This window comes from Pinus tabuliformis, chromosome 3_1 (genome assembly GCF_031772625.1).
Source record: "Pinus tabuliformis cultivar Carrire ecotype Pingquan chromosome 3_1, CPIR1, whole genome shotgun sequence".
Taxonomy (NCBI): domain Eukaryota; kingdom Viridiplantae; phylum Streptophyta; class Pinopsida; order Pinales; family Pinaceae; genus Pinus; species Pinus tabuliformis.
The window spans coordinates 751,477,396-751,502,682 of record NC_142301.1 but is presented as its reverse complement, the minus strand read 5'-3'; the positions used below and the strand labels follow the sequence as shown (position 1 = coordinate 751,502,682).

The 25,287-nt window shown below is 40.7% G+C and overlaps 1 protein-coding gene across 3 annotated transcripts in view; it reads left to right on the top strand.

The window, feature by feature from the left end:
• LOC149189548 (uncharacterized) overlaps positions 1–24,545 on the top strand; it is a 232,483-nt gene extending 207,938 nt beyond the window's left edge. For all 3 annotated transcript variants that reach the window (XR_016255907.1, XM_089411840.1, XM_089411839.1), the window contains one exon: positions 23,903–24,545. Coding sequence is in view for 2 of the 3 variants with exons in the window: in XM_089411840.1 (XP_089267966.1) it covers positions 23,903–24,022 (120 nt within the window). In the remaining variant the exon portion in view is untranslated. The remainder of the gene's footprint in view (positions 1–23,902) is intronic.
• The last annotated feature ends 742 nt before the right edge of the window (positions 24,546–25,287 follow it).

Here is a 25,287-nt window from a genome sequence, read left to right as displayed (position 1 = left end):
ATCTAAGTGGTTTGAAATTAACTAAAAAAATTGCTAAATACATTAATAAATCATTTATGTTTGATGTGTATAAAAAATTTCGCCTAGATTTACATTTTGGGTGACTGTTATCTTTGAATAACTCTTTTTCTGAAGTCTGAAATATAATAGTGGCAAAATTTCATGTGGGTTAGCCGAAAATCAGTTCCTAAGTTGTCTAATACATTAAGGAATTAATTTCTTGAGTTGGGCATTCATTATTAGGCTTATTTCATGTTTTAATTGTTGGTTGTAATAAGTATATCAGATCTAATAATTCTGGAAATCACATCATAACCTGTTGAAATTTTGATAATTCATGTGGGCAAGTTTGGAAACATTTCGGTAATTTTTTGGCATAAAGATATCATTGATAGCTTACTATTTTCATTGTCATATTGCTGCTGTCATAAAGTTCTTCTTACTGCTGTCCTAAAAACTAATTTATGAAAATCAAGTACTCTGTCATGGAATTGTGATAAAATGCATATCTTTTGCTTCATAAACTGAGTATTTTTTGAGCATCTGTTGACATTGATTGCAAAGAAGTTTTTGTTCTCTTTGAGCTATAATTCTATCAAAAAAGATTTGAAATAAGCTTGTGGTTTAACTATAATATTTCCAGGGGTTTATATTTAAGTCTTCATCCAATAAACCGAAGATTTTATTTTGGTGATTAAGGGCTTTTGCGACACAAGTGTTTCTAATCCTCGGGTCTAACTTCTTCTCATCATCTGGTGCATTTGCATATAAGTTAGTTTTGCATAAATAAAATTTACTTCCAAGCATAAGTTTGGTCGATAGAGGGATAGATATCCATCCATCTTTGCTTGAGAAGCCTGTTTTTGATAGTACTTAAAACGGTGACTTTGTAGTCGTATGTTAGATTTTCAGGAGAGATATTGTTAATCACACCTTAGTGTGTTTCACCTTATCTTCTTTGTGCCAATTACTACGAAATCTAACTCAATATAGAAAGGATTGAAGGGTTAAAACTTAGATAGGCATTTAACTAAAATTAACCAAGATTCTTGCATCTCATATTAGCTTTAGGATCTGCACTTCATATAAGATAGTCATTCATCCAAGCAGCAGTTGCAAATCAATTACTTGGTCTTAAATGTGCTAGCAATATAGTTGACTCCATAAGGCACTGGCATCAATTGCTTAAAATCTAATCAAATCTTATAAATTTTACTAAATCTAAATCAAGTACTTGGTCGCTTCACTGTGTCTCCCAAACTGGCTAGTTTCCAAATAGTTCTCCTTCATTCCATTTTCGTAGGGTCTAACCCCCTTAGCCTACTGTAGGGAGACAACTTAAATAGAGAGATTGGGGATCAGGGTGATAGCCCTCGATCTGAGCCATTGTCGTGGTGCCTAAACATTCTGTGCGACAACACTTCTCTCAGTTGCTGTACGGATGCAATGTTAGCAGTGGCAGTGCTAGCAACATAACAGATGTAGTGTTTGAGAGGGAGCTGTAGTACAGATGCAGCAGTGGCAGTGGCAGTGGCAGTGGCAGTGTCATGGGCAGCATTATAGTATCAACAACAACACAATGTTGGGGGCAGCAACAGTGCAGAAAGGAGGTGCTTCAGAAATAGACCAGCATGGAGGTGGACATTGTTGCTAGAGCACTTTCTTTGCTAAGAGGGAGTGTTAGTTTTTGGTAGCATCGGAAGTGCTCTAGCCTTGAAAATTGGTGGAGAGGCTAAGGCACATGAGTTCTAAAGAACCCAAAAACCGTTTGGTGAAATTCCACCCGGATTGTATTTTATTAAAATAATTAATATTTTTAATGGAGTTCATAAGTCTAAACTTAGGGAAATTAAAATATTAATGGGTATTAATCAAAATATGGGTGAAAATGATCTAGAAAGCAAATCAAGTCATGTTTTAATTTTAGCCATTGATTAGAGACTTAATCTCGGCTGTTGAAGACTCAACAGGAAAAGTATAAAATGGAGGCTTGGGGTTCATTTGGAATCAGAGAGAGAGAGAGAGAGATAATTGATCTGGAGTTCGATTTCTAGGGCAGGGAAGCTGAGAAATTCGAACTAAGTGATCATTCTGCAGTAGAGGGGCAGAGAGATTCTGGAAGGACTTTCTGGAGAATACTGTTAGAGAGGCGGAGAGAGCTTGTAGAGAGGAAGCGCCGTAGCCAGGAGAGTTGACGCAGAAAAGATGCCTGTCACACAGAATCCAGAACTATTGGAACAATCGAAGTTGCCAGAATAGCTGGGAGAGCTGATGCAGAGGCAACACAGTAGCTGGGAGAGCTGACACAGAAAAGTTGCCTATCACGCAGAATCCAGAACTATAGGAACAACCGGAACTGCCGGAACAGTCGAGAGAGCTGATGCAGAGGGAAGAGAAGGTGACGCATGGCTGATGCAGAGCCAATGCAGAAATAGCCGGGGTTAGCCAGTCTTGTGTCGGATTAGTCAGAATTATGCCGAGTGGAGTGAGGTAAAACTCACTCAGATTTTTCGCCAATATTTTCTCTGTAAAGGATTGCTAGATGAGCATCTTAGATTTGTATTTAGATATTTCTCCTGCATAATAATAAACCCTCAGAGCTGTTGCACCGGTTTTCCCGCATTGGGTTTTTCCGGGGATTATTGTGTCCAAAAATAATTGTGTCCTATGTATCTTGTTCTTTGCTCTGTTTTTTGTTTCATGAGATCAAATATTTAATTAGTGTAGGCTGCAAAAGTAATTTGCTTAAGTATTCAAAAGAATAACTTGATGAATGTAATTTAAAAATCAAGTAGGTGAAGTAGATTCAGATTTGCCGCAGTAGGGGTTCCTAGGAGTCTAGGAATTTTCACAACCCTCCAAGGTCTCTCATGCCCGACGATCCTTGGAGTACTCTACTAATAATTGAGCGTTCTAGTCATTACAAATGCTCATGAATGAAAGCCCGACTAGTCTCCTGGATAGTGCATCCGCCACTACGTTGTGCTTCGCCCGCACATACTCAATAACAAAATCGTAGGCCTGCACTTTGTTGACCCATCTTTGTTGTTTGTCATTGAGGCCCTACTACCCCATGAAATGGTGAAGATTGTTGTGATCCGTCTTCACCCAAAATTGATTCCTCAACAAATACTATCTAAATTTGGCCAATGCATGCATTATGGCCAACATCTCCTTGTCGTAAATGGAATACAACAACTCATGAGGTAGAAGCTTCCGACTCTCGAAAGCAATGGGGTGCCCCTCCTTGGGACAAGACTGCCCCGATCCCTACACCTGATGCATCACGCTCCAATGTGAAACGCTGAGTAAAATCTAGGAGTGCTAATATCAGACAACAACTCATCGCCTCTTTAAGGCGATCAAATGTTTCCTGAGCTCCCTCTGTCCAGGCAAAGACCCCTTTCTTAGTCAGATTAGCAAGGGGTGCTGCCAATTGTGAGAAGCCCTTCACGAGCTTCCGATAATAAGTACAAATGCCCAAACATTCTCTCAACGCTGTCACATGATACATCTCGAGGCCCTGGCCCAAATCTTCTCCTCATTCACCTTGACCCCATCTGCACATATGATGTGTCCCAACTAAAGCATCTCTGTCAGCCCAAACTCACACTTGGACATCTTAGCGTAGAATTGCTGCTCCTCCAATATATGCAAGACTGTCTATAAGTGCTGCAGGTGCTCCTTGCATGTCCTGTTGTAGATCAAGATGTCATCAAAGAATACTGGTACAAGCCTCCTCAACTGGCCTTAAAACACATGGGTCATGCATGACTGGAAAGTAGCCAGTGCATTGGGCGACCCAAAAGGCATGACCAGGAACTCAAAATGCCCATAGTGACACCTAAAGGCTGTCTTCAAAATGTCCTGTTCTCTCACCCGGATTTGATGATACCCTGTCTGCAAATCTATCTTAGAGAAGTACTTGGCTCTTCTATGCTCATCCATCAACTCTTCAATGCGTGTAATAGGATACCTGTTCTTCAACGTCTTCTTGTTGGGGGCCCTGTAGTTAATACACATGTGGAGAGTCCAGTCCTTCTTCTTCAACAGCGCAACCAAAGAAGCAAACGGACTAGAACTCGGTCTAATGTGACCCAATGCCAACAACTCCTTGATGGCTCTCTCGATCCCATCCTTATAGGCCTTGGGATGCCTATAGGGTGTAGTGATGACCGTCTGCACACCAGGCTCCAACTCTATAGTGTGCTCAAATCCCCTGTCAGGTGGTTGCCCCGACGGTATATCTCCAAAAACTACTGGATATCTATCCAGTGTTACTTGTATGTACGGATGCGGTGGTGTAGTCTTTCCCCCAACCTCTGAAATTCTTAGCTCTATTGCCCATGCTACGTCTTCATGCCTGAAATCGGCCTCCATCCGGTGGGCGGAAATTGTTTGAGGGGGATGAATGCATTTCGCCCCTAAGAACAATTCGGCTTGCCATCCGATCCAGCGAACTTCATCACCAATTGTTTCTAATTGGTGGTAAACCGACCAAGGGAATACAACCATTGGACACCCAACACCACATTGGTGTCCAACACATTGACCAAGAAAAAGTGGTCTGTCATCGAATAGTTCCCCATAGTCACTGTCAAAGCTGGAACATATCGAGTGCATTGCATAGTTGTTAATTTTAGATAACAATGGTATGTTCTATGCTTAAGAGCAATTTTACTTCAATTTTCTTATTAGCCCAATATCAATATCTAGATTAGCAATCACATCAACATGATAGTAAAATGTAGATAGAACATAAACAATAACTGTAGAAGACAAGCCAAGACAAGAGGACACAAGATATGGCACCATCCAGGGACAAAACCCAATGTGGGGAAACCCTTTGATCAATTCTTCTTATTATTCTTCAAAAGTTCAACACAGAGAGAGAAAGTACAATAAGAAATATTCACTTGCCCAATCAAAGTGAAATTTGTCCCAACAAATAGTGGCTACAAAAAGCCCTAACCAGAAAGTCAATGCTGGTCAACAGGGCTGAATTTGACATCCAAAACAGTTCAGGCAAACTTGGTCAACTCGGCCTCCAACAACAAGTCAAATCAACCCAGAAATAGTTTGAAAATATCTAGTCAAACTTGGTCAATGAAAGTCAACACTGCAGTCAAACCCTTCTGCAGTCAACACTGGTCAAACTGTAAGGTCTGCCTCGTTTTCTATGCCCAAAAATGCGGCATGCCCAAACAGAGATAACCCTCACAAAACTGTAGTCAAACAGGTCAACGCTGGTTAAAAACCCTTCCAACAACTTCGGTCAATGCTGGTCAATGCAGGAACAAAACTGCCCTTCTTCGCACATGTGGAGAGTTGCCTCAGAAATCCGTACCCAATCAATGAAGGAGAGAGAGATATGTGAGTGAGCGAAGTGTCTAAATGAGGAGGAGGCACCTTATATTTATATGCAAATGTTGAGGATGAATAGACGTGACTATTGGCTTTTGAGCCTACATTAGTTTGTTAGCCGAGCTTGACAATTTGTCCATAAACAAAATAAATTCATAATTCAATTTGTACATGTCAAAATGAGATGATCTTTAGATCAATCCTACACCTCTCAAAGAGAGGAATCCAATAAAAATATCAGTTGCTTATATGAGCTGTCCAAGGTGAAGTTTGGCCCTAGTTGCCAACTTTAACACTCCCTCTCAACTAGGGAGAACTTCATCAACTGTCTGACACTCTGTACCATCCCTGTCTCTGTTCTGCTCTGTTGAACCATGAAGAAAGAAGAAATGATCGAGAATGTATCATACCATTCTCCACTGACCCAAAGTCAGTCTCCAATAATCGAGAGTGTGTCATACCACTCTTAACTGACTTAAAGTCAGTTTCCATTGATCCCAAATCAATATCAACATCCTAGCATAGGGCGTACGGTAGTACATGATGCGTCCATCGGTAGTACTATGGTCCTTATCCTCGTTTCCCTACTCATTGACCAGATGAGAGGTACTTCCTATGAGTCCTGGACTACATGGGTAAGATGTACCGACAAGAGAAGGTGAGCCACTCATCCTGCTCATATGACATAAGAGAAGGTGAACCACTCATTCTATGCATATATCAACATGGGGTATCACAGGGGAAGGTGAACCACTCACCCTATACATCGCGCACCATTAGGGGAAGGTGAACCACTCACCCTATGGTCGCTCATTGCTCCAAGAAGTACCCCAAGCCCCCGAAGCTTCTAGAGCTCAACATCCATCTCGTACGGGACCGTCATAAGAGGATCTCTTCACGACTCCAAGTCGTTCACAAAATGTTAAGAATTTGACATTCCCTAGGGGCTTCGTAAGAATATTTGCGACCTGATCATTAGTCCCATTATGATGGAACCTTATTGCTCCTATTTGTACCATATCCCGGATAAAGTGGTCCTTGATATCAATATACTTGGAGCGGTCATGAAACACGGGATTCTCAGAAAGACGAATCCCACTTTGGTTGCACTATAAATCACGGTGGTATTTATCACATGCCCAAACAACGCACTAAAGAGCTTCCTCAACCAAATAGCTTCACAGGAGGCCATACTAGCAGCAATGTATTCAACCTCAGCGGTGCTCAAAGCAACCGACTTTTGCTTCCTACTCATCTAAGATATCAAAGCAGAACCTAGAGAGAAGCAACATCCAGATGTGCTTTTGTGATCCACCACACTACTAGCCCAATTTGCATCATAGTAACCCTAGAGCCTCACATTCCCGACAGTGTATCTCAGTCCATAAGTGATTGTGCCTCAGAGATATCTCAAGAGATTCTTGACAACAATCCAATGTATGTGATGAGGCTCGACCATAAACTGACTCAATGTATTCACTGCAAAACATATGTCTGGACGAGAGTTCACCAAGAACATCAAGGCCCCCACGAGTTGACGATACTCAGAAGGATTTCCCAAATCGGGCCCAGCGGCATTTCCGCATAACTTCTTGAAGTTAAGTTCCATCGAAGTAGTCACGGACTTGCAGTCCACCATCCCAAATCTTTCAAGTAGATTCACGATGTATTTTCCTTGAGAAAGGAAATCTCACATGGCTTTTGCCACACCTCCAACCCTAGGAAGTAATGCATCAATCCTAGGTCCTTCATCTCAAATTCAGAAGCCAACTCCCTCTTACATTGATGAATAAGAGGGTCTGCACCTATCAGAAAGAGATCTTCCACATAAAGTACCAAGATGAGAGGTCTGTCATTCTCAACCTTAAAATAAAGGTTTGGATCAACTTCACTTCTTGTAAATCCCAACTTTATCAAATAGCTGTCGATCCTCTCATACCAAGCTCGGGGAGGTTGCTTCAACCCATAGAGGGCTTTATTCAACCTGCATACATGTGTGACGATCTTGAACTTCGAACCCCTCAGGTTATTCTACATAGATTTCCTCCTTAATTGAACAATGTAAGAAGGCGGTCTTGACATCCATCTGATGTAGATTCCATCCTTGCGAGGCAGTAAGGGCTATAATCGAAGGGATGGTGGTATATCGAGCAATAGGTGCAAATGTCTCGTCATAGTCCACACCTTCCTTTTGAGAGAAGCCTCGAGCAACAAATCTAGCCTTGAACTTTTCAACACTTCCATCAGCTCCATGCTTGATCTTGTAGAGCCATTTTGAGGTGAAAACGGATTTGTCCTTGGGTCTAGGGACTACATCCCAGACATCATTCTTCATAATCGACTCATACTCTTCATTCATAGAATCCTTCCAAACTTGGTGCTTTACAACTTCTTCGAATGTGCAAGGCTCAGATTGAACAATGGTGTTCATTGCAGCTAAGTACCCTTGGTACCTATTTGGCTTCTTACTTTCACGAAATGTACCCCTAGGTGGAACATGTCTCTCGGCATCTTCGAGAGTCTCCCAAAGCCATGAGGGTCTCCTTTTCGAGTAGGAGGGCTCTGTGGGGGTGGATCAATGGGATCCATTGGTCCTTCAGCATCGGGCATCGGCTCATCCTGCGGTTCTCCATGCTTTCCTAAATCTACTTTTGTCCTTCCTTGGAATAGGAAGGTTACTAATCTTCCCAAGGACAGCATCCTCATCGGAGGTGACATCATGACTTATCTCCACTTTTGTTTGACCAGGCACATAGATTTTATATGCCTTAGAAGTTTCATTGTAGCTCACAAATGTTCCTTTTTTCCTAGAAGCATCCAATTTTCTTCTCTTTTCTTTCGGCACATGAAAATATACGGGGCCACTAAAAATTGTAAAGTGAGAAACATTAGGTTTCTTACCGTGAAAACTTCTTCAGGAGTTTTTGAGTCCAATGCTTGATGAGGGCATCTATTTTGAATATATACGACAATGTTTGTAGCTTCGGCCCACAAGAACTCTGGAAGGCTTTGATCATGAAGCATGGCATGAATGGCCTCTACGATAAAATGGTTCTTCCTTTCAGCAACACCATTTTCATCAGGAGTTTATGCGGTAGTGGTCTCCCTCTTAATGCGAGCTTCTCTACAATAATTATTGAACTCATTTGATTCATATTCGGTTCCATTATCGGTCCTCAATATTCTGATCTTCTTCACTGTTTGATTTTTGACCAAGGCTTTGAAAGAATGGAACCACGAGAATACTTCGTCCGTCTTCTTTAAGAAATATATCCAAGTCTTGCGAGAGAAATCATCCATAAAGATAACATAATATAAATATCCTCCCAAAGAGTTCACAGGCATCATACCAGATAGATCAGAATGAACCAATTTCAATATGTCAGTAGTTTTGCTATCACTTGAGGGGAATGGTCCCCTTGTATGCTTTCCTTCGGCACAACCCTGATAAACACCTTCATGTTCTACTTTAAATTCGGGCATACCTGTCACCATCTTCCTCACATCAGGTAGAGCCTTATAGTGTAGATGGGCAAACCTCCGGTGCCATAATTCGGATTGAAGTGATGTGTCACAAGATATAGCTCCTAATGGACTTCCTCCAACTTGGTATAGGCTATCAACCCTGAATCCAATCAACCCTGAATCCAAGTGTAAATGCATCTTTGAAATTTTTATTCCACACACGTACCTTTCTATCGATGAATGTCACTTTGAATCCTTTGTCCTCCATTGCCGAGATAGATACCAAGTTCTTCTTTAGATCAGGGACATATAGTACTTCTTATAGATGAATGGTGTTACCTTGATTCAATTAAAGAGTAAGATTCCCAACTCCCTTTACAGGATAGGTGGCATTGTCTCCAAGGATAATTTCCAAATTTGTATCATTTTCAATCAGATTTGAAAGAGCTTCCGTATACCCAGTGAAGTGCCTTGAAGCACCACTATCAATCAACCAATTTATGAAGGTGTCTAGAAGAGATGTAGTAGAGAGGGCAGATATAAGATAATTTTTTTTGCTTGTCATCAACAACATTAGATTCATCATTCCTGGAGTTTCTTGATCTCTTGGGAGGGCGACTATTTCCTTGATGAGGAGTGGGAGCATTCCTTTTTCCTCTGTTGTTGAATCTGCCATTCCTTTGATTGTTGTTGCCCCAGAAATTGTTGTTGTTGTGGTTATCATTATCATGAGGTGTATCCCTTCTATTAGGACACTTCCTAGCATAGTGGCCAAACTTGTTGCAAATGAAGCATCTCCCCTTCCTTCCATTCTTGAAACTCGGTCTTCCTTGACATTGCTTCTTTGAACCTGCATTGTTGTTCATTTTAGCATGAGCGAAGAATGCAGTAGGATCATTCCTATTTGAAGGCATATCTAGTTCCATCATCCTTGTTTATTCTTGAGAACATCTGGGCAACAATTCTTCAAAACCTGGAATCATGTTGTTGTTAAGAATAGTAGTGTTGAACACGTGCCATTCACGAGGGAGTCCTCCAAGGGAAATGAGAGTAAGCTCCCTATCAGCAATAGCTTCTCCAATCGAAAGATCATTTTTGATCTCAGTAATCCTCATGAAGTAGGATTGAATGCCTTCACCTCTTCCCTTCTTTACATCCTTCAACTTGTTTTTGAGAAAGAGAACTTGGTTTGCATTGCCAACCAACTTGTCATATATCTCCTTTGATGTGCTCAAATCAAAGACATAAGCAACTAAATGCTTATGAAGAGAATCCCTAATGATATTCTTTGCTTTGACTTCACCCTTCTTGTACTTTGTCTTAGCAGCAGCCGGTGCATTAGAAGGAGGTTTTGAAATCTTTCCCTGCACATAGTCCATAACATCTTGCTCTTCTAAAGTCAAATCAAGAGACATCTTCCATGCATGATAATCAGACTTATCATGAAGCTTGTCATCAGACTTGAAGTAGGATGTGGAGGCCATTGAATCTTGTCCTTGATCAAAGGATCTCAGTGATTGCTCTTCTTAGTGATTGCTCTTTTCACTCTTGCTTGGGCTTTGTCTTCACCTCACCTCTGATACCATGTTAGTTTTAGATAACAATGGTATGTTCTATGCTTAAGAGCAATTTTACTTAAATTTTCTTATTAGCCCAATATCAATATCCAGATTAGCAATTACATCAACATGATAGTAAAATGTAGATAGAACATAAACAATAACAGTAGCAGACAAGCCAAGACAAGAGGACACAGATATGGTACCAGCTAGTGAAAAACCCCAATGTGGGGAAACCCTTTGATCAATTCTTCTTATTATTTTTCAAAAGTTCAGCAGAAAGAGAGCGAGTACAATAAGCAATATTCACTTGCCCAATCACAGTGAAATTTGTCCCAACAAACAACAACTGCAAAAAGCCCTATCTAGAAAGTCAATGCTGGTCAACAGGGCAAAATTTGACCTCCAAAACAGTTCGGTCAAACTTGGTCAACTCGACCTCCAACAACCAGTCAAATCAACCCAAAAATAGTCTGAAAATATCTAGTCAAACCTGGTCAACAAAAGTCAACGCTGCAGTCAAACCCTTCTACAGTCAACGTTGGTCAAATAGTACAGTTTGCCTTGTTTTCTGTGCCCAAAAATGTGGCCTACCCAAATAGAGATAACCCTCACAAAACTGTAGTCAAACATGTCAATTCTACTAGTCAACGCTGGTCAAAAACCCTTCTGCAACTTTTGTCAATGCTGGTCAACACAGGAACATAACTGCCCTTCTCCACACATGTGGAGAGCTGCCTTAGAAATCCATACCCAATTAATGAAGGAGAGAGAGATATGTGAGTGAGTGAAGTGTCTAAATGAGGAGGAGGCACCTTGTATTTATATGCAAACGTTGAGGATGAATAGACGTGACTCTTGGGCTTTTGAGCCTACATTAGTTTGTTGGACGACCTTGACAATTTGTCCATAAACAAAATAAATTCATAATTCCATTTGTACATGGCAGAATGAGATGATCTTTAGATCAATTCTATGCCTCTCGGAGAGAGGAATCCAATAAAAATATCAACTGCCTCATATGAGTTGTCCAAGGTGAAGTTTGGCCCTAGTTGTCAAATTTAACAATAGTCCTATCTCCTGGTATTAGGATGAAAACCCCTCAAACTCTGTAGTGGTGATGCCCCTCCTTTGGACCATATGAGCATCAATAAAATTGTGGGTGGCTCCATTGTCTACCAAGACTGAGACACGCTGCCCTTGCATTGTACCTCTGATCCTCATAATAAAAATTTTGGGAATCCCACACAAAGAAGCTAGGACTCCCCCTGCTGGTGCGAAAGATGCTCCTCCATGAGGTGGCAGTGGTGGTGGTCCTCTACCTTATGGATCCTCGTTGTCCGCCACCAACTCCAACTCCTCATTATCCTCCTGATCACTATCCGAGAAGACCTCGATGTAATGGGCCTTCCCTGTTGTGCATCGATGACTAGGTGCCAAGGCTCTCGGCATGTAAAACACAACTTCCTCCTCTTGAGGTCTCTCCAGGTCTCATTATCCAACTGACCACACCCTTGAGCTGCTCTCTACGCCATGGGTGCTCTAGTGTCACTTCTTCCGAGGGTAGGAAGTGTGTGTAGGAAATGGAGCTCGAGCCTTGGGGATGACCCCTTGCAAATCCTGAGTGCAAGATATTGCCTCCAAAAGAGTAGATGGTTTGCAATACTTCACTAGTCCCTGCAATGGCTCTATCAACACCTCTACAAATGTGTATACTCTCCTGGCATCTGACAAATTGGGCACCATGACTGAGACCCTCAAAAAATCCAAGATATAATTCTCGGATGCCTTGTTTGTCAGAGTTGGGTCAACTCTCGGAAGTGAGCCTCTGGATCCTTCCAATCAAAGCGCTCCACTACTCTCCGTGTGAAGTCCTCATAAGAGGTCATGTTGGCATGCCCTAGAGTGGACAAACCATGAAACCACCAATCGTGTGCCTCCCCTTCCAAGTGCAATGTGGCCATCTTGATGGCCTCTACCTCTGTCATCCAATTCAACTGGAAGTATGTGTCTAGCTTCTCTACCCAAGCACGTGCTGTGCACTTGGAAGTGCCATCATATGTAGGGAAATACATTTTCCCAATAGAACGATGTAGCTCATAGTTTTGTGTACCATAACCTTTCCCCTTCTCGTTCTACTTGAGCTTGCAAAAGTCTCTGAAGGTCAGAGCCTCTCTGAAGTCTGCCCCCATGGACTGCCACTCCCAAAAATGCTCCCCCATCAACGATGGATCCTCACCTCCACTAGTTTCTCCTTGTGCCAAAGGTATAAAAGAGGGTAAAGTAGCTCGAGTTGGCTCACTTGAGGATGGCCACTGCGTAGTGGGGGAAAGGTGATCGAACTGTTGGGAGGCCCTTGAAGTGTCTCCAACTATGAACTCCCGGTGAGTTCTTTGCTCCCGGTTCTGCATTTTGATCTCGTCCAGCATCTGCTTCTACCCCTTTGCTGAATCACTCAAAGCCTTCAAGAGGCTATCGAAGGCTATCTCTTCCCTTCTCTTGGGCTCTCCCACATCTTCTGCTACCGTAGTCTTCCCATGATCCTCCATGTCTAGAGTAATCTCCAACTCCCTTTCCCTGCTCCGGTACCTCTATCTTCTGTAAGTAATATTCTTCTTGTCCTCCTCACTCGTAGAAAAGTTTCCCCATGGCTGAGACGAAATCTAAGCTCTGATACCACTATAATGTTCCAAACTTAAACAAACAATGATATACAAAAGCAAATACGATTCATACACAGAAAAATTAAACAATCAGCAAATACTCAATACGCATCAGAAATGAGAACCAACTAAGCCATTTTATTAATGGAATGGACCAAGTACAATAGTGTGGAAAATTGTTAAATTTGGCAACTAGGGCCAAACTCCACCTTGGACAATTCATATGATGGAGCTGATATTTTTATTGGATTCCTCTTTCCGAGAGGTGTAGGATTGATCTAAAGATCATCTCATTCTGACATGTACAAATGAAATTATGAATTTATTTCGTTTATGGACAAATTGTCAAGGTCGACCAACAATCTAATGTAGGCTCAGAAGCCCAAAAGACACGTCTATTCATCCTCAACGTTGCATATAAATAGGAGCATCTACCTCATTTGGACACTCATCACTCACACATCTCTCTCTCATCTGATTGGGTCGTACACATTTCTAGGCAGCCTCTCTCTCCACACGTGCGAAGGACAAGACTGCAATTTTTTGTTTTGGGCGTTGACCGAATTGTAGGAGGGTTTGACCAGTGTTGATTGAGCTGTAGTTGACCAAGTTTCACTTTGTTTTTCTTGGGGATATTTTGTTTGGGTAGGCCACATATTTAGGCACAAAAATCAAGGCATTCAGAGCTATTTGACCAGCGTTGACCGCAGGTTTGACTCTGCGTTGACCAAGTTGGACTGATATTTTCCGAATTGTTTTGGGCTGATTTGGACTATTGTTGGAGGCCGAGTTGACTGGGTTTGACCAAGCTAATTTGGAGGAGAAATTCTGCCACATTGACTAGCATTGACTTTCTGGTTAGGTCTTCCTGTGACTGTTGTTTAACTGGACAAATTTGACTTTGATTGGGCAAGTGAATTTTATATATTGTACTCTCTCTTTGCTGAACTTTTTGAAGAATAATAAGAAGAGTTGATCAAAGGGTTTCCCCACATTGGGGTTTGTCCCTGGCATGCACCACATCTTGTATCCTCTTGTCTTGGCTTGTCTTCTATTGTTTTCATTTATGTTCTATTTGCATTTACTGTCATGTTAATGTGATTGCTAATCTGGAAATTGATATTGGGCTAATAAGAAAAATTGAAGTAAATTGCTCTTAAGCATAGAACATACCATTGTTATCTAAAATTAACAAAAATGCACCTGGGCTTGCCTCAAGGGCAAGCTTGACAGAATCCAGGTGTTAAACAGTAATCTCAATGCTGGAAAGTAACTGCTTCTCTAATGTTTTGCGCTGTCTCCCAATAATTGCAACTACTAGCTAGAAAGGAGCTGCAAGAAACCGCATCTCCGGTGCTCAAAAAATGATGAAACTTCAGCCACAAGCTCCTTGGCCAAAACCCACAAAAACCCAGAAAGGGTTTGGCCTGAATCCAACCTCCCAAATTTGACCTCCTCTATGGCCCACGCCCTCCAAACAACTCCAGAAATACGGCCTGCAAGAGATGGCCACAAAGTCCTCCTCCAAGCTCTAAAAGGGAAGCAAACACCACTCCAAATATCTCCTCCAACCTCCACGACAAAGCTCAGCCTCAAGGACTGATGCTCTACCCACCAAGTGAGCTCCCAATACTGCCTCTGCGCTGGCCCAAGTAGTGCGAAAGTCACACTGCCAAGAAAGAAGCTCAATCAGCTCCCAAACTCTCCCAAATGCTGACAATCCTCCCTAGCCTCCTCTCTAGAAAATCTCACATCAAAACTCCACTGCTAAGCACCACCAACAAACTCGGCCTCCTCTCCACTACGTCCTCCAGTAATACGCACCACCTAGAAAGAAATGCTACTGCTGGAAATCACGATGTGATCCTCCTCCTGAAGAAATGAAGAAAACCTTCCCAAGGCGGCACTCGAAGTCCCCCGAAGAAAGGGTGAGCTCTTTTCCTAAAGAACATGTGCTAAATAGCCAGTGACTCGGCTAAGAAACTCGAGCAACCAAAGATAAATCAATATACTCCAATGATGAATGAGAAGAGGAGAGTTGCCTTCCTTAAATAGTTTTCATGGAGCACTTTTCCCTCCATTTCGTCCTCCATCGTGGGCCCTCACTTAACTACCATCATGCAAAAGTTAACCTCCTACATGCAAATCGAACTAGGGAGTGCGTAATTCCCTAGTGAGGGTGGCCCCCTGTGTAACTCTCCTAAGTCTAATCTCCTAATAAAATCGAATGGGGTCCACTAACTCCAAAATTGGCCCCATAATACAAAAATTAATCTTGTTCCAAAATAATTTAGGAAGGGACATGATAGTAGCACCATCCAACCTGCCTTCTACTCTGGGACCTGGCACTATCTTGACAAGAGATCTGAAATCTGTACAAGCCACTGAATACTAAAATCTGAGGCTTGTTCCATGGTTGATCTTCAACAAAGTTCTAATACCATGTCGAAATTCTATAGCATGTGCAATATTTAATACAATTTTTCTCTGATAATTACTTCCTAATGATTTTGCAATTAATTTTTTTATGCCACTGATATCATTGAATAATTACACATAAAATATCGACAGTAAATGTAGCGGAACATTAAAGGTCATAGAAAGTCAACCATACACAATAGACACAATATTTTGCCCTGGGAAACCCAACCTCAGGAGAAAAGCCAACAATCTTTTCTTGAGGAGAAATTGTCTTTTTAGTAAGGTTTACACATGAGAAATTTGTCTAGAAACATGTGCCAATTTTACAAGTCAAACACCAATCATACATGTTCAAATTGTTGCTAGTCAACGATGGTCAAACCAGTGAAAATCGACTCATAAATTTGTTGGTCAATATTCAAACTGGTATGTGGTCAACTTTGGCCTTGTAGTCAACCTCGCATGTGTGGTTGTCGTCAAACTCGCACATGCAACTGCGGTCAAGCTATGGTCAACTTGGTCAAACTACTATGGTCAAACCTTAGCCAAACTCGATCAAACAACGTGGTCAACTCTCATTCAAACTCTATCAAACAACTTGGTCGCACTTGGGGCCTCAAGGAGAGCATAAATGATGATGAAGAAAGATGAAGATGATCAGATTTCTCCTTGGCTGAATTTGTTGTCCACTAGAAAAGATTCAATGAGCTCGCTATGTTGATAATTTTCCTCTCATATGCTTGTCTATTTAAATTTGATATAGAACTCTAATGTTGAGTGGAGACTGATAAAGAGGCACCTCATTACAAGAAACCCCTCACTTATGGAGACTACATTATAACTCAACATTAGACTAGAATTGTTTACCCCACTGTTGGGTGAGAAACCCCAATCAATAAACAATTCAAACTTTCTCTATAAAAAATAGTTCACTCCATCCCAAAGCAAGCATTGTGAGCATTGTTGGGTGAAAAACCCCAATCAGTAAACAATTCAAACCTGCTCTATAACAAATGGATCACTCCATCCCGAAGCAAGCAATGTGAGCATTGTGGGTCAATCTCCCCTAGCCAAATCAGCATGGCCCCATGGGAGAAATATTGCCCCTAGGCCATTCACCCTTAGCCAAATCAACATGGCCCCATGGATGAATGTATCATTCTCCCCTAGTCAAATCACCATGACCCCATGGGAGAATGTTTGTCCGATGCTACAAAAATATCAACACCAGCAGCCCCTAACAGCCACCACTAATTGATGACGATGTGCCATTCATATCTTTGCCACCTACATCAGTCATATGTTCCTCGCCCATTTGGCAAGAGCACATGTTGGAATGTGGGCTTCCGATCAAATGGTACTTGATTCATTTTGCAATCGGTTGCTTATGCTTGTTAGTATTTGGGCATTTGACATGAATTATGGGGTAACCTGGAAGGAAAAGGGGTTTTGACCGTGATCTTGTTCCCTCACCTTAAATGGGGGGTTAATTTTTGTTAAATTATGGTATGTTCTATGCTTAGAGCAGTTTACTTATCTTTTTTTTTTTATTATCCACAGATTAGCAATCACATGTACATTAAGTAAAGTGCAGATAGAACATTTAAACGATCAACAAAAAACAAGCCAAGACAAGAGACACTAGATGTGGCGGCTAGCCAAGGACAAACCCCAATATGGGGAAACCCTTTGATCAAATCTTCTTTGATTAGGTTTCTTACCGGTGAACATTTCTTTAGGAGTTTTGGAACCCAATGCTTGATGGGGCATCGGTTTTGTACATATACGACGGTGATTGCAGCGTCGGCCCATAGAAACTTCAGAAGTCTTTGATCATGAAGCATATCACGGACAACTTCCACAATCATACGGTTCTTCCTTTCCACCACACCATTCTGTTCAGGAGTGTATGGTGTAGTAGTCTCCCTCTTAATGCTAGCCTCTTTACAAAAGTCATGAAACTCATTAGATTCTCATTCAGTCCCATTATCAGTCCTTAAGATCTCGATCTTCTTTTCGGTTTGATTCTCGATCAAGACGTTGAAGTGTCGAAACCAGGAGAACACTTCATCCTTCTTTTTCAAGAAGTATATCCAAGTCTTGCGAGAATAGTCATCTGTAAAAGTAAGGTAATATGAATATCCTCCCAAGGAGTTCACAAGCATCATACCAGATATGTCTGAGTGAACTAACTGCAATATATCGGAGGTCTTGCTTTGGCTTGAGGGGAATGGTCCCCTTTTTAGCTTTCCTTCAGCACATCCGGGACATACACCTTCTTGCTCTAATCTGAACTCGGGCATCTCGGTCACCATTTTTCTTACATCAGGTAGAGCTTTATAATGAAGGTGAGCAAACCTCTGATGCCATAGTTCGGACTGAAGAGATGTGTCACAAGACATGACACCTAGCGGACTTCCTCTGACCTAATATAATGAATCAACTCGAAACCCAAGAGTGAAGGCATCTTTAATATTGTTTTTCCATGCATGTACCTTGCCATCGCTGAAAGCCACCTTGTAGCCTTTGTCTTCCATTGCCGAAATGGATACCAGATTCTTTTTGAGATTAGGTACATATAATACATCCTGTAGGTGGATTGTATTACCTTGATTCAATTTAAGAGAGACATTGCCTACACCTTTCACAGGATATTTCATATTATCTCCAAGGACAATTTCTAGGTTGGTTTCTTTCTCTATCAGATTATGGGGAACAACTTTGTAACCAGTGAAGTGCCTTGAGGCACCACTATCAATAAGCCAATTTCCCAGCGAGTCCGGAGGAGCAGAGGTAGATAGAGCAGCTGGTAGATAATATTCATCCTGCTTATTGTCAACAGTGTTAGTTCATACTTGGAATTTCTTGCCTTCTTGAATGTTTGTCCTCTTCCTTGATTTCCAGCACTCCATTTACCTCGGCCATTTGACCTACCATTTCTTTGATTTCCTTGAGAGGGATTTTGATCATCATCCCAGTGTGAGTTCCTTTTATCAAGACACGCCCTGGCATAGTGACCTGGTTTATTGCAATGGTAACATCGCCCTTTTCTTCCACCCTTTGTTCCAGCATTTCCTTTGGATTTAGCGTCAGAATTATTTCTTCTTTTAGCATGAGAAGAAAAGGTAGCGGGATGACCTTTAAGTGTGGGCATTTCCTGTTCTTCCATCCTTGCTTCTTCTTGAATGCATCTTGCCATTAATTCCTCAAATCCAAGAATTACATTATTGTTGAGGAGAGTAGTCCTGAATATATACCATTCAGATGGTAGTCCTCCAAGAGTTGTGAGTGCCATTTCCCTATCAGGAATTACTTCCCCAATAGATAGGAGATCATTCTTGATCTCGGTGATTCTTAAGAAATATGCTTGCATATTTTCATCTTTTCCCTTCTTAATTTCCTTCAGCTTATTTCTAAGAAACAGAACTTGATTTGCATCATTAACTTTAAATAAACTCACCAGTCTATCGTAGATTTCCTTGGAGGTGTTCAGCTTAGAAACATAGGCCACCAAGCGCTTGTCGATAGAGTCCCGGATGATCTTCTTTGCTTTGACTTCTCCGGATTTCCATTTGTTCCTGACAGTAGTGGATGCATTTGATGGAGGCTCAACAATATTGCCTCTCACATGGTCCAACACTTCCTGATCTTCTAAAGTTAGATCGAGAGACATCTTCCATCCATGATAATCAGAGTTCTCATGGAGCTTGTCTTCGGCGGGGAAGAGTGTTGAGGACCCCATAGTTCTTTTTAGATAGCCTTGCCAACCTTCTCTTTGGTGATTGCTCTTGCTCTTGCTTGGGCTTTGTCTTCACCTCAGCTCTGATACCATGTTAAATTATGGTATGTTCTATGCTTAGAGCAGTTTACTTATCTTTTTTTTTATTATCCACAGATTAGCAATCACATGTACATTAAGTAAAGTGCAGATAGAACATTTAAACGATCAACAGAAAACAAGCCAAGACAAGAGACACAAGATGTGGTGGCTAGCCATGGACAAACCCCAATATGGGGAAACCCTTTGATCAAATCTTCTTTTATCTTCAATAATTCAGCAGAGAGAAATAGTACAAAAGTCTGATTTATATCAGCAGCATCAGCCCTAAACTAGGGTAGTCAATATCTGTCAAACCAGAGGTCGGATCACCTTGATTCCTGTGCCAAAAGATGTGGCCTTCCAAGGAGAGTCAACTTCACCTACTGCGCAGTTAGAGAGAGAGAATGCTGGTCAACGCTGGTCAAAGTTTCAATCTGCAGCTTGTAAACCCTAGAAAACTGCGTCCTTCCTTCCCACGTGTGAGAGAGAGACCTTTTTTCGCAGGAGAGAGAAGAGACTTTTTTTCTGCGCAGGGGAGAGAGATGTGTGATGAGAAGTGAAGTGTGCAAAGAGGAGAATGCTCCTTGTATTTATATGCAAAACATTGATGATGAATAGATGCGTCTGTTGGGCTTTTGAGCCTACATAAGTTGCTGGTTTGACAATTAGTCCATAATCTAAATAAAAATATAATCAACCATGAACAAGTTGACCCACATGAAGTTTGGCCCTTGAAGGTTGATGCAGCTAAAAGAACAAGAAAAAGCGTATGATGGTCACAAGTAAAAACAAAATAAGATCAAAATGCAAAAGATAGCCAAGACATACACTTTAGCACGTGGGCAAAACCCTAGCATGAGCTCTACCTCACTCATTATGGCCATAACCTGATTCCTGAGCACATGTTGCTCTTTCATCATGAAAATGAACCCTTGCATGTCCCAACCCATGATGGGAAATGAGCTACCTCATCATTAACGAGGGTGATAACTGCTACACATCATACAAAGCAAGCTCTAAACCTTTAAGTTACGAGCAATAATACAAAGAAAATTCAAGAAAAAGTAAAATGCACACAATAGGGGTGGAAAAACAAAGGTTGAGTTGGTAACTCATGCATGCATGATTGTTCCCTCTTCACATTTATACATTCAAGATGAGGATTTCCCAATATGTTGGTCCCTTTGTCCGTGGCGCTTAGCCATGTAGTATTCTCCCCTCCGTTCATCGTTATTCACATGACACCTATTGATTGAAGGGTGGGCCAAGGACATGTCATCTCCCCTTGGGGTCTAGAAACACCTAATAGGGTAGTCCATTAACAACTCCTACCTAGGGAGGTAACACCATGACGAGCTAAAGGCCATAATTTTTGGAAGGGAAGCCTTATTTGAAGTGTTGAATTGCCCATTACTTTCAAGATTGGTCCACTTAGATGCAAAAATGATTATTGTACCTAATGATGTAGTTGCTTGCATGGATATCATGTGTAATTCTCAAATGGTTCCACAACCATGGCTTGAGAAACTTAACTGGGGCTCAGGTCTTTCAGAGGAGCATATTGACACCCACAGATGAGGCGTTGAGAGCCATGGGACTCCAAGTAGACTTAGAGCATCATACATACCCATGGGCACCTCCAACACCCACAACATTTTAACACTTTTCCCTACATTGATGACCTTTTCAGGATGATGCACATGGACCCAACATGACCCTAGCCGACTTAACACTCTTGGAGGGATGGCAGTGGATCGAGGGCCTAGAGGAGGATGGTCTCACACCTTGAGACTTAGGAGGGCTAGCACCACCTCAGAAGCCCTCAATGTTGGAGCAAAGACAAGCATTTTGGCCACCTAGAGACCTGTGAGACCACATTTTGACCCCCAAGATGCAATTTGGGTCCCACACAGGGAGATTGACAAAAGCATAAGGGCCAACACTTTTGAGGTGATTTTTAGAGGCCTATACACTCATCTTAGCACCAAGAGACATCAACGCATGCCTTGAACAACCTACACATGAATGGCGTCATCAAAATCAGCCCTACAGCGCGCACATGTGGGAAATCTTCATGTGTTTTGTCTTGGCTATTGGGATGACTTGTGACCTAACTTGTGGTTGTGGCTTTGATTTGTTATTTTAGGGGACAATAGACTAAAATTAAAAGTCAAACTGCTCATATAAGTAGAGGAGACATTCATTGTAGCCAATCATTATCACGACTTGTGTATTTCGACCTCTTATGAAATCAACCTTCTACTCTTGTGGAGAATTCATATCTATGAATGCATTTTGACATTTGGAGCTGATTTGTTTATCTTTGGAGCTATTCTTTGGATCAAATGGATGGATTCTCTTTGCTTGTTATCTTGTAAATGTACCTATTGTTGAATATTTATTTTCTATATTTCTAATGTATGGAATAAGTTGAATCTAGGGTTTGTTATTATGCCCTAATTTGTTGAAAATTTATTGAATGTTATCTAGATGTCACTATTGCATGCATTACTCATGAATAACACGTGAATAAATCCTAGTGGTGAACTTTAATTATCTCTCTCATAAAACTCCTTGATCCTTTGCATAGATAATTGCTAGGGTTTTTGGTGCTAGGGCATCAAGAATTTGGCTTCCTTAGGAACAACTTGGCCATTCTATCAAATCATAGATTCCATATTCCCAAGGAACAAGGCACTGACCTATTTGTTGGTGATCAAACTTATCTTTCATCCATAAAATCTTATTTTCTCTAATTCGGCCCCTCTAACACCATGTTCTCAAACTAGGGTTTAGTGCAAATTTCTAGGCAAGGGTGATTTTTGGGATTGGAGAGTCTAAATGGCAAGGGCATGATTGGTTGCCTCAAAATCAATCCTCTTGGTAGGCATTCACTTCAATTTTATCCATAAATTTCCTTGCCCTGGTTCTTTGCCCTAGGGTAAACCCTAGCTTGTTGTTGCTTGTTGTTGTAAGGCTTCTTTGAGGATTTCATGCACTTTGTCTTATTAAAAATCATTGTTGGAAATCCTTTCTCTCCACCTAGTCCTTTGGCCACTCCAACTATCAACCCACTGACCAAGGCCTCCGAAGTCACCTTATACCTTTGAATACCTATTAGGTGATCTTCTCACATACCGGGACTCCTCCCATCGGTGAAAATCCATAAAGAGGAGGGGGTTTTGACTTTGGTGACAATGGGGGACTACACCATTGTTGTCACTTGGTCTAGTATTATCCGTGTATGGTGCCCCTTGTTGGAAATTCAATTTACAGTGATGAATTTGTGATCATGGTAGTTACTTGTGACTGTTTATACATGTCTTTCATTTAGCATTTACTTCATTAATTAGGTCATCAAACAATTATACAAGTACAATGCACAAAAAAACAAGAAAAACTAGAAATTAGGCCAGAGGCCAAGGCAAAACCCACAAGGGGAAAACCCAGCCATCCTTTCCTTGTAGAATCTTTAGTCAACAAGAGAAATCCAAGTCAAACCAACCAGTAACCCAAGTTGGGATTTGACCAAAAGGTACAGAAAAGATTTAATTTTTCTTTTTCTTTTACATCTCAAATAAATTCTTTTTGATTCTTTACAACATCATACATTATGAAGCCCGAACCTAGTTACAAAATTCAATGCCCTTCTCCAAGGCTTGCTAGATTTTGCAGCAACAGATAACATTTTCATGGCCTTGAGTTTTTGTTGCCAAGATTCCCTCCTCCTCCGTGCATATTTCTGTTGGAAGCCATGTTACTGGTAACACCACCCCCAGGTGCTGGAAACACCTTTCCACATTTTGGAAATGGATCTTTGTACAGAATGCTTCTGAGATGTGGCTGAAATGAAACACTTTTCTATGTTTCTGGAAATGGATCTCTGTATGAGATGCCTCTGCAAAGTGGTTGAAACCATTATTGCAAATATCTCTGATTTCCCCTTGATATTCCTAATTTTTTCTGGGTTGTTCAGGTTGCCAATCTTTCTTACATCTTCTGAGTTTTCCTGGTAAAAGTTTATGTTTGGTGATTCATTCATATATTTTCCCTGATATTTCCTGTAAGTTTCTCTCTGGACCCTTTATGATATATTTCCTGAAGCAGTAATTGCAACATTGGCTGAAATGTTTCAGTTGGTGTTCAGATATTTAAGATTAGAATGCTAACTCTTCCTTGATGATAACTCCTTTTTCAGAAATACTTTCAGAATTTTTTCCAAACTTTTGATATTTATGTCTCTCAATTTTTGTGTATGCATGCATATCTGCATGGATGTATTTGCTATATCGTAGCTGCATTATATCATGATTTTCCAACACTTTTGTGTGTGTTCCAGATATCATATCCATATCTGTGCAACTTAGGCTGGAAGTAATCATCATTGATCAGAGAGGATCGTAAAATTAATAGTTACATCCTATCAAGGCACAAAAGTAGAATTCACTCATTTATAAAGACATTATAACTACCTCTGAAATAATTGCTCTTGGTTTACTTTTTTTTCTTCTGTTTTGTCTTGAAATCTCGTTGTGTTGCAATTATGTTTTCTTGTGGTTGTGCTATTTTTTGGGTACTATATATTGACATCCCTGTGATTCTTGCTGTAGCAATTTATAAAGGAAATATTGAATGATCTTGGCATTTACAACAAACGGGGTACAAATCAAGGAACTTATGAGCTTAAGCCTGAATATAAGAAAACTACTGAAGACATTGAGGGTGAATAGATGGACTAAGACGTTTGGTGAGTACTTGTGTACTAATACAACTTGTGATACCGTTAAGCACATTTTTGTTCCATGTTGTAGTTTCAGTGTTGTCAACGAGGCAAAGGAAAAGCTGTTTCTTCTTATGGTGGAGGGGTTGGTCAATATATACATGAAGAAATAAGTTGCATATGCCATTTATTTTTTCTAGTGGCAAATTACATTCTTACAGTAACTATTGCTTTTTCTCTGCTACTGTTTTTTGAATGGTCACCTCATGGTTATTCAAAGCCAAATCGACGAGAAACTTTCTTAAGGGGGTGCTATAAACATCCATTTAGTTTGTGCTGACAAGTGCAGAAACATTAGTCTGATGATATATGCATCAAGGGGATACTATAAACACCCATTTAGTTTGAGCTTACAAGTGCAAAAACATTAAAGGTTTGATGATATATGCATCAAGAATCTATTAGTAACTCCTCTTTTTTAAATTTTAACCCTTGCAACAGTAGTCAATACAGAGCTATTTTTTCGTTTGAAACCAGTGGCATTGCTTTATTCATTCCGAAGCTGAAATTATCAAATAGATTTTAAATTTTAACCCTTGCAATGGTAGTTAGTACACTAAGCTATTTTTTCTGTTGAAACCAGTGATATTGCTTTATTCGTTCCTAAGCTGAAATTATCAAATAGAATTCACTCCTTTTTTAGAAGAAAAAATCCGTTTTTTTAGGATATCATTATTTTTTCTGTTGGGTGTCATGATTCTTGTGGTCTTGATGATAACCTTTTTATTTTATATATGATATACAACTTATGGATCAATAATTCAAAGTTATTCCCTTTTGTGTATCTAACGATGATATTGTCCCATCTTAATCTTAATGCTGCCTTTGCTTACTTTCACCCCTCATAAGTGCTTACTTTCACTGTTAAAAATGTGTTTAAAGCTCCTTTATGTGGAGGTGTATCATTGAGAAATAGTAAGGGATGAATAAACACATTAAAGCGAATGGCAGTTGACAATAATTTCCATTCATTAGTGATTGTCTACTTATTCTATTGACCTACTAGGGCATAGATCCACATCAATCCCCATCCCCAAGGGATTGTGTCTCAAATGGGGATGTTTTTGTTAGGAAGGTGGAAACCCTAACATTTCCCTACCTGATACAGATTGAGTCATTTTCTTATTTGTCATCCATCTTGATGCTTTCAAAGTGGAAAAACTGGAGGAATCAATGCACAAGACCATTTTTACTAGTGGTCCTAGTTTGGAAAAT